Genomic DNA, 9,283 nt, shown 5'->3' with positions numbered 1-9,283 from the left:
TCAATTATTTTTTTAGAGGGCAGAAATCAGAAATCGGTTCAGTCCTGCCCTCGTTTTATATTTAGAACTTAATACTACACTTAATACTACTGTAAGAATCCGCTGGGTCTCGAACTGCCGATGCCATTCGGCTGCCCTTCTGTTCCCGCTCAATACGTAGTTTACTGGGTTCGCTACTATAATTCGCTGTGGTCAAGTTCGCACAGAGAGAGAGAGAGAGAGAGAGAGAGAGAGAGTGAGAGAGAGTGAGAGAGAGTGAGAGTGAGAGAGAGTGAGTGAGAGTGAGTGTGTGTTGGTAAGCGTGAGTCTAGTCTTCGGAGTCTTGGAGGTGCTGTAAGTTTATGTGTGCGAACAGCGATCTAGGTGGGCTGTCATCAGGTTACGGAATGATGGGGTGTTCTCGTTTAACGGTTGAGGTTATGTGTCGATGATTCCCGAGGAATCAAATAAATAAACGCCATGAGGCGTTTACGGCATTGATAAGTGACATTTATATACTCAGAAGTGTGTGTGTTGTGTGCCCCCCTCCCCAAGAACAAAAGTACATGTTCAATCAACTGCGTCATCAGAATGCTGTTTATTTTTGCATTTGTGTTAGTTAAAAGTGAATGCATTTTGTCTTTCTGGGAATAGCTGAGAGAAGAAGCTTAATTGATCCTTGGGATTTTACTCGGGGAAAAGCTGTCTGTCACCTGACCAGCCTACTGCTTGCCAGGAAATCAGTGGAGTATGTTCAGTACACTTGGCAGGCTCACTTCTTATCGCAACAGGAATTTGGCACGTGGAAGATTGTTTTTTGTCCAACAGTTCTCAGACTTTTCCTGCGTAAGACGTAGTTTACTACTACTCTGCTATGACAAGGAGGTCGGATGAGTTCGCTGTTTTTCAGACGTTGCCGTCCCTGCCTATGATAAAATGGCGTGGGCGTTCTGCCCCTCTGTATTTCTTTGGTTGCTAGGATGCATTCTGAGTCCAGTGCAGATTTACTCTCATATATATTGCCAGGGCGTGGAAGTTAATTTGAATTGATGTGTGTCATCTTTCCCTTGTGTGAAGGACATAAGTGTGAAATATTTTGGTTGCATGGAGGGTTGGTTTAGTTGGCCAGTTGATTATTGATGAGGTGTAGAGTGCATTCGTAGTAGCAGTTACGACTGGTGTCACAATGCGGATATTTATTTTGGTATTTGGTATTGTTTCAGGTAGGAGTGCCTGCAAGCATGTGGGATACTATAGCCGTTGCCCACTTTTGATTCCTAGTGACCAAGTATGGGGTGTTCGTAGCATGCCTCACAATGCCACAAGGAAGACCTCAGGCCCTCGTGCGATTACCTTGCTTTCCGAGGAGGTGTACGGTTATAGATTTAGTGGGAGTGCCTAGTCTGTCTCAAAGAGTAGTTTGAGATCAGGGGATGTACTGAGTAGCAACTTTCATGTGAACTGTAGCTGTAGTGTGTGTTTACTGGTATCAACGAAGACATGGAGGACTAATTTGTCTGAATATCAGCGTTTCAGAAGATCAGTTGTGTGCGTGATGGGGAAGCAGCTTTTTTGGAGTTGGAGATGTGAAGAACCAGACAGAACGAAGCACCTGTAGTGTTTGTGACTTGGATAAGGAATTGCATTGTTCAGGTATGTTAGAGAGTACAGTTTATTTACATTCCATAGATCCTTCTTAGGACTAAACCAAAGGATGGAGAACAAATCATTTCATACAATACATATAAACTTCAGTACTTTTGACACAATTACAAGGATGTGTTTCACATGTGAATGTACATAACCTTCAGATTCTGCAATTCAATTATGAAAAATAATTTAAATGCAGGCTTGAACACCTTTAAATCATTTAGAGTTTTAATTGTTGGTGGAAGATCATTAAATGACTTGATACGCGTATAATACGTTCCTTTTTGACGTTTATTACGGTTAGCATAGACTATAGAAAAATTATATACTTGTAATTAATTTTTATTTTATTGTTGAGATTTGTCAAAGTCCACTTACAAAATAAAAGTCTAGTCAATGATATGTTGGTGTCCATGAATCCCAAAGGTTCTGGAAATAAATATGACATGCGCCCTGATGTGGAGAAAAGGTGTTTAGAGTATTACAGTAAGTGCAGTACTTGAAAGTTACTGTAACTAAAACATTTGACTTCCCTTACCAGTGAATCTGGCCTGCGTTGTCACTCGTTATAACTTGAAACTGTTGCTTGTGTTTTCCAGGTCGTGGAGACAGCATGTATTGCTCTGAAGTCAAGCACGACGGATCCGTTACCGTCGTCAGTGCTGGGAAATAATTTGCTGTTTCTTGGTGGCATCCCTGAATTTTAATGAAGATGAGAATACAGTGCAGCAGCTTTTCTCCTGTCCAAGGTATATAAGAGCAGTTGGAGGCAGAAGAATATTGTAAAACTAACCTCATTCTTGATATTAAAAAAGTGTACAAAATAAAAGATGTTTTTCCAGCCTGATGGTACTAACATGACATAACAGATTGTTAATCACTGGCTTTTCAACGCAGAATTGTAAGCGAGTCCCATGGCAGTCTATGAGGCACTGGTATAGATCTTTCTCTGAGCACCCAGAACTCATTATTTACTGGTACAGTGAGCCTGTTAGAGGCTGTATCACAATTAGTTTGTGTTTAGTATCCTGCCAGTACCAGGAGGCATCTGCACGTAATGTATTTCTTTCTCATATCATAAACCCAGATTTCCCATTTTCTCTGTCCCTTTTACATCAGTTGCTGATTTAGGAAGCAGCTACTGCATTGGCCACTGTTGTGACCAACATTTTGTACACTGAACATTAGGATGTGAGTGTAATTATCTGTACTCATTGTGATTCGCCGTTGCAGTTCTGATGATCCACATGTGGAGATCTCCGCAGTCCATGGGATTGCGTGCAGATTGCAGGACAAGCAAGCCAGAGCCACTCACCAGATGGCAGTCACAGGCAAGTTCATCCATTTGAGTAAATTGTTTAATGAACTTATTTTCTGAATTGCAATGCCATTATTGAAAGAAGAAGACCTTTTTTCCTGAAAAGTAGTAAATGGTTTTAATGAAATAAAGAACTTGTCTATTTCTTCTATTGAGACTACAAAGAAACAATGAAGAACGTGATTTTTCTTTGCCAGTTTAAGGAACCACATTTTGAGGCTGACCTCCACATTGTTCTATAATTGAGAATGCATGGAGTGTACCTCCATGCTCCCACTGCCTCATGGCATTGCGCTTAGTCACAAGGATAACTGCAGCTGATATAGCGAACCATTAAATGTTTAAAAATCATAATCTGTGTTGGTTTTCTGTAAGTCCAAGTGGTGTTAGAACCCAAAGACCACTGTGAGAACCTGAAATCTCTCTTAAAACCACATTTAGTATGTGAACTTGTTGAAAGCGTCTGCTTCATATCTGGAAAAGCCAGTAAGGCCTGTTGTGTATGTTGGTAGGAGTGTTTGTTGCTGCAGCCATGAAAGAGTTACGACGGTGTGTTCCTTGTTTGTCACTACACAATGGTGGCGATATCTCAGGTAGCTGGTGAGTTCAGTTTTATAAATTTAGATTGTTCAATTATTACAATTACAATTACAATTTATATTACTGATGGTGAAGTTTCCACCTTTGCTTCCAGAAGGTATGATAAAGTGGCATTACTGATGGTGATATGGAAAAAAAATCTAATTGCTACGGCTACCTCTTGCCCCTTGTCGGTTGAATTCACCTTAGTAGTAGAAGTGCTACAGATGTTGGGTGTGTTGTAGTGGCTTGCCATTTCTTAATCTTTCATTTAGGTCCTTTCTCCATGACATCAAAACAGGCGAACCTGAGGGGCATGGACCGACTGGTGTTTGTAGACTCCCTTGCTGTCATAATGGGGCACGAGGAGAGGGAGCCGTGTATCTTGGAGACAGCGATCAACATCCTCGGTTCCAAACAGACGGCAAGCGAACTGTTCGTTAAATATCCACTGAATCAGTGGCAACAGAAGTTGCGTGGGACTGACGTGATGTGTGTGAGTTGTAGAGTTTGTAGTTGCAGTATTATGACGTGTGGAATAATGGCCCACTTGGCGAATGCTTTAAATTTGCTGGGGGGGGAGGAAAGAAAGGCTCCAGTATGAATCTGTGAGTGAGGGAGTTCAGAATTTGTCAGGTCGCTGGTTGTGACACTGTCGTGACCCGTATTTAAAGTTAACTTGTGAATGGGTTTGTAATGAACTTGACAGAATTTGTCTTCTGAAAATGGAAGGTGCTTGTTCATTGGCTAAGGTAGGAGTGTTAACTGCTTGGTGAAGTAAAACTGTGTGCTCTTAGAAGAGTGTGATGTCTTGATTTCTTGAATGTGACTGTATTTTCTCTTTCTGGGAGTAGCAGATTACGAGAAACAGAATGATCCTTCAGATTCTACTGAGCACCATGCTGTTTGTCACGTGACCTGCGTACTGCCAGCCAGACAAGCATTGAAGTACGTGCGGTAACAGTTGGCGGACCGACTTGATGTCAGAAGATTAAACCTGCTGGGACAAAGAAGGAACATCGTATCCGCAAGAAACTGATATCAGTCTGAACGAGGCATTCGTTGTGTGAGTACATGAGCATTAGAATGTATTTGATGTGGTTGTCGTGTGAGAGAGATGAGTCTGTCCAATTTTATTAGGTACTTCAGATGTTGTGAACTTAAATGTGAGATTTGATATGTTGAAAGACCTATGTGCGGTGAGAGATTGGCATAATTGCTGTATCTGTGGTATGCTAGAGGCATTCATGATTCTCTAGTGAATATATTGTTCATAGGACATCAAAATTGGAGGTTAGGTATAGCTTGTAGACGAGGGTGGTGACTATTTGTGATAAGGTTTTGTTAATGAGTGGTTTTGTTACATGTGTGATGTGTGTAGTGCTGTGGAGCCTTTAATGTGATGTGTTTACTAATTAATAAGTGATTAATTGCGTAGGTAAGGAATTTAGTTTTGTTGACGTGTGAGTATTGTGCACAGTGACCGGAGCTGCTGGGATATTTTCTGTGCTTTTGGTTAATTTTGAGCAAGGGGATCGGTTATGAAACCTTTAAATTAGGTGATGTGTTGAATGTGATTGCATTTTTTTTCTGGTAATAGCTGCAGAGAAGAAGCTTGATTGATCCATGGGACTTTACTGAGGTTGAAGGATGCGTCACCTGACATGACTACTGCTTGCCAGGAAAAGAGTGGAGTATGTGCAGAAACACTTTGCTGGCTCACTGATATGACGACAGGAAATCAATCGGCTGTTATCACGAAGGACCTCATGTCTGCGAGAGATTTATCTCTGTGTCTACTTGACATGCATTGTGTAAGTATACGAGAAATATGATTATGAAATGTGCTAATTCATGATTCACACAATCAAATTCTTTGGCAAGATAGCGAAATATTCCACCATGCACATGCACTTGTTTATGTTTACAAGATGTTTTGATATCTGCATTGTAACAAGTTTCACAGTTTGAAGGACTTGTCGTAAGACAGAACACTGAATAATAATAATAATAGTATTCTACCATGTTTTCCATTGGAGGTAGCTCTGCCTTCATTTTATGTGTTTGGCATTGGTATTTTAATTTGGCCAAGAAAGAGGATTTCCAGGATAGGTAAGGTAGCTTCCCTATCTCTCGGTGAGAGACTGAGGGCGAGTTTCTTTTTTTTGAGAGAGTGTTTTATTTATTTCTTGTGAGAGGTTGAGATATCACTTGAGTCAGATTGGTTGAGTCTTCGTTGTCGTGCTTTTGAACTTTGTAAATGTATGCTCATGTTTGATTCTTTTGAAATTGGTATTGTATTTATATCTCCTTATCATTGATCATTTACATCCAGTTTACGTAAAATGGGATTGCCGGTGGATGTAATGACACTAAGAGCCTCCCCCTTTTAACTTAAAAAAGGGTGATACAGTTAAATTATGGTGCGAGTGTGTTGTTTTCTTTCCATTTTATGGATCCAAGTTCTGAGCATTGGCGATTGCTGGTTGGTATGTTTGACTTATAATCTGTGTTTGTGTTTCATGTACGCCAGTGCATCGGACACGTACGAGTGGATGCGGCCTGTTCTGGAGGGGACTCGAGGCGAATGGCTCTTTGTGTGTGTTGCGGTATCGTTCATCACCTTACTTTGAATGGCGTATGGTGTAGTACTTGGTGCAACGTGCAAAGGTAACTTATATCTTAATTGCGTCATGCTTGTGTTCTTCAATACAATAATTTTATTCACCGTCTTTACACAAGCTTATAGATTGTTAAAATCACATAAAATTATAACATTTCAACATATGATATTGTTACATTTTAAAATGACGACATGTTTCCATGTTCATTCCATCATCGTCAGGTCTATCAATTAAAATTAAAAACTGTTGCACTTGCTGCCCTGCGTATACTGATTTGTTCTACCCGTTAGATTTTATTTGTTTAACCTCCAGGCTTCTTCCGTTTAATTTTTGAAGACTGCGCCTGGATGTCTTAAATCTGCAAAATCAATTTTAATTTTCATATCCTGATCCTGGCTACTGACATAGGAAATGGAATAATTTTAAAGAATTACTCAATATATCGTAATACAAGCAAAAGAAAAGTAATCACAAAATATTTAAAGTATTATAACATACCGGGTTGTGTGTGAGGTGCGTGTCCGATATTACGGAGCTGTAGACTGCAACTAAGCTGTGAGTATCGTGTATGGCTATATATATTGGGTGAAAGTTGTTTAGGGGGTTGGGTCGATGGACTGTAGAATGTTAAATATCGGATTGTTCGTGTAGATGTTACTGTCGTTTAATGCAAGATTTTGTTTATGTGTTCTTTGTATATGATATTTTTCTATGGTGTCTCTATGTCGCTTGTTTTGTATTATTTTTATAATGTCCATTGTTTGTTCTATTTTGTTGTATGTATGTCCTGTGTTTAATATATGCTTTGCATATGCTGAATGATCTTTATTGTGTTTAATTGCTGTAATATGCTCTTTGTATCTTTGACTAAAGGTGCGTCCGGTTTGGCCTATATAGGTTAACGGGCAATCATTGCATTTTAACCTATATATGCCTGGTTTTTCGTATTGATTTGTTGTGTCTATTTGTGGCTTTTGTTTCAAGATGTTTTTTATTGTGTTTTTTGTTCTAAATGCTATTTTTGTTATTTGTTTTAAATGTTTTTGTTATATATTTGGTTTCTTTTCCTATATATGTGAATGTGGCCCATTTGTTTTGTTTATTTTCGTTTTTGTCTTCATTTATGTTGTTTACATTGTTTATTTTATTTTTGGGTTTTAATTCATAATTATTATATCCGTTTTCTATTAGAATTTGTTTTATTATGTTACATTCAATTTGTTTGTTTATTGTGGTCATGGGATATGTATTTTTTCGGTTTATTAAGTAATTAATAGCCATTTGTTAATGTTCATTTGGATGGCATGAAGAGGCATGAATTATGGTGCTTGTATTTGTAGGTTTTCTGTATATTTTGAATTCAGAGTTGTTTTCGTTTCGTATTATAGTTAGATCTAAATAATTTAATTTGTTATTTTGTTCTGTTTCTAAAGTGAATTGTATATTTTGATTTATGTTGTTAAATTCATTTAAAACATTTTTTATATTTGTATTTTTTGCATCAAAAATCATGAGTATATCATCAACATATCTACTATAGTATTTGATTTGATATTTGTTTAATATATTTACTATATAATCATGCTCGAGATATTGTAAGAATATTTCAGATAATATGCTCGAGGTGGGAGCTCCCATAGGTAATCCTGTTTCTTGTTTCCAATATTCATTGTTGAATTGGAAATAATTTTGGTTAATAATAATGTTAGTTATATTTGTAATTTCATTTATTAGATCTGTATTTATATTCTGTCTATTTAGAATATCTCTTACAATATCTCGTAGCATGATTGTTGGAATATTTGTATACATATTATTGATGTCAAAAGAACAAATTTGTATATTTTTATTATTATGAAAATTCAATTGTTGGATTTCGTTTATTAATTTTATAGAATTTGTTATGTTAAACGTATTTGGTAGATTAATATCGGACACGCACCTCACACACAACCCGGTATGTTATAATACTTTAAATATTTTGTGATTACTTTTCTTTTGCTTGTATTACGATATATTGAGTAATTCTTTAAAATTATTCCATTTCCTATGTCAGTAGCCAGGATCAGGATATGAAAATTAAAATTGATTTTGCAGATTTAAGACATCCAGGCGCAGTCTTCAAAAATTAAATGGAAGAAGCCTGGAGGTTAAACAAATAAAATCTAACGGGTAGAACAAATCAGTATACGCAGGGCAGCAAGTGCAACAGTTTTTAATTTTAATTGATAGACCTGACGATGATGGAATGAACATGGAAACATGTCGTCATTTTAAAATGTAACAATATCATATGTTGAAATGTTATAATTTTATGTGATTTTAACAATCTATAAGCTTGTGTAAAGACGGTGAATAAAATTATTGTAGTGCAAAGGTAGTTGATTTTTCCGATCATGTAGAGTTATTATTGTCTCTCACGGAGTCCGACGAACGCAAAGGAGTTTTGAAATTTTAATCTGATTTGAAATCAGTCATTGACACTTCCACTTCCAAGACAAGGCAGGGGTTTATTTTAGCAATGACGTACGTGATTCACACACGAGACTACCTTCTAAATTTCCTTCTAAATTTGACCTGTCCCATCCCTATCACGACTAGACTCCCAAGTCTTGAGAAGTCACTTGTCCCAAGTCTTGAGAAGTCCTTGTCCCAAGTCTTGAGAAATCACTTGTCCCAAGTCTTGAGAAGTCACTCGTCCCAAGTCTTGAGAAGTCACTCGTCCCAAGTCTTGAGAAGTCACTTGTCCCAAGTCTTGAGAAGTCACTCGTTTTAAGTCTTGAGAAGTTCTTGTCCGAAGTCTTGAGAAGTCACTTGTCCCAAGTCTTGAGAAGTCCTTGTCCCAAGTCTTGAGAAGTCACTCGTCCCAAGTCTTGAGAAGTCACTCGTCCCAAGTCTTGAGAAGTTCTTGTCCCAAGTCTTGAGAAGTCACTTGTCCCAAGTCTTGAGAAGTTCTTGTCCCAAGTCTTGAGAAGTCACTCCTCGCAAGTCTTGAGAAGTTCTTGTCCCAAGTCTTGAGAAGTTCTTGTCCCAAGTCTTGAGAAGTCACTCATCACAAGTCTTGAGAAGTTCTTGTCCCAAGTCTTGAGAAGTTCTTGTCCCAAGTCTTGACAAGTCACTCGTCCCAAGTCTT

General features: G+C 38.1%; 1 protein-coding gene across 4 annotated transcripts; it reads left to right on the top strand.

Annotated features, from left to right (window-relative positions):
* The first annotated feature begins 286 nt into the window (after nt 1-286).
* Nucleotides 287-8,526, top strand: LOC147870900 (uncharacterized). Of its 4 annotated transcripts, none has more exons than XM_087341720.1 (8): nt 287-363; nt 1,203-1,632; nt 2,229-2,378; nt 2,863-2,960; nt 3,828-4,022; nt 4,381-4,592; nt 5,127-5,340; nt 6,060-8,526. In XM_087341720.1, exons 3-6 carry the CDS (start codon nt 2,336-2,338, stop codon nt 4,441-4,443), a joined length of 399 nt encoding a protein of 132 aa, XP_087197846.1. In that variant the 5' UTR covers nt 287-363; nt 1,203-1,632; nt 2,229-2,335; the 3' UTR covers nt 4,444-4,592; nt 5,127-5,340; nt 6,060-8,526. The 4 variants fall into 4 exon arrangements, with proteins under 4 accessions (XP_087197846.1, XP_087197844.1, XP_087197847.1 ...); XM_087341718.1 differs by lacking the exon at nt 287-363 and adding an exon at nt 561-825; XM_087341721.1 differs by lacking the exon at nt 287-363 and adding an exon at nt 842-1,030.
* The last annotated feature ends 757 nt before the right edge of the window (nt 8,527-9,283 follow it).

Source organism: Zootermopsis nevadensis, unplaced genomic scaffold (assembly GCF_977971745.1).
Source record: "Zootermopsis nevadensis isolate Lab colony 2312 unplaced genomic scaffold, Znev_1.0 Znev_ptg000084l, whole genome shotgun sequence".
NCBI lineage: Eukaryota > Metazoa > Arthropoda > Insecta > Blattodea > Termopsidae > Zootermopsis > Zootermopsis nevadensis.
The sequence above is the reverse complement of the archived record's forward strand: the minus strand, read 5'-3'. Positions and strand labels throughout refer to the sequence as shown.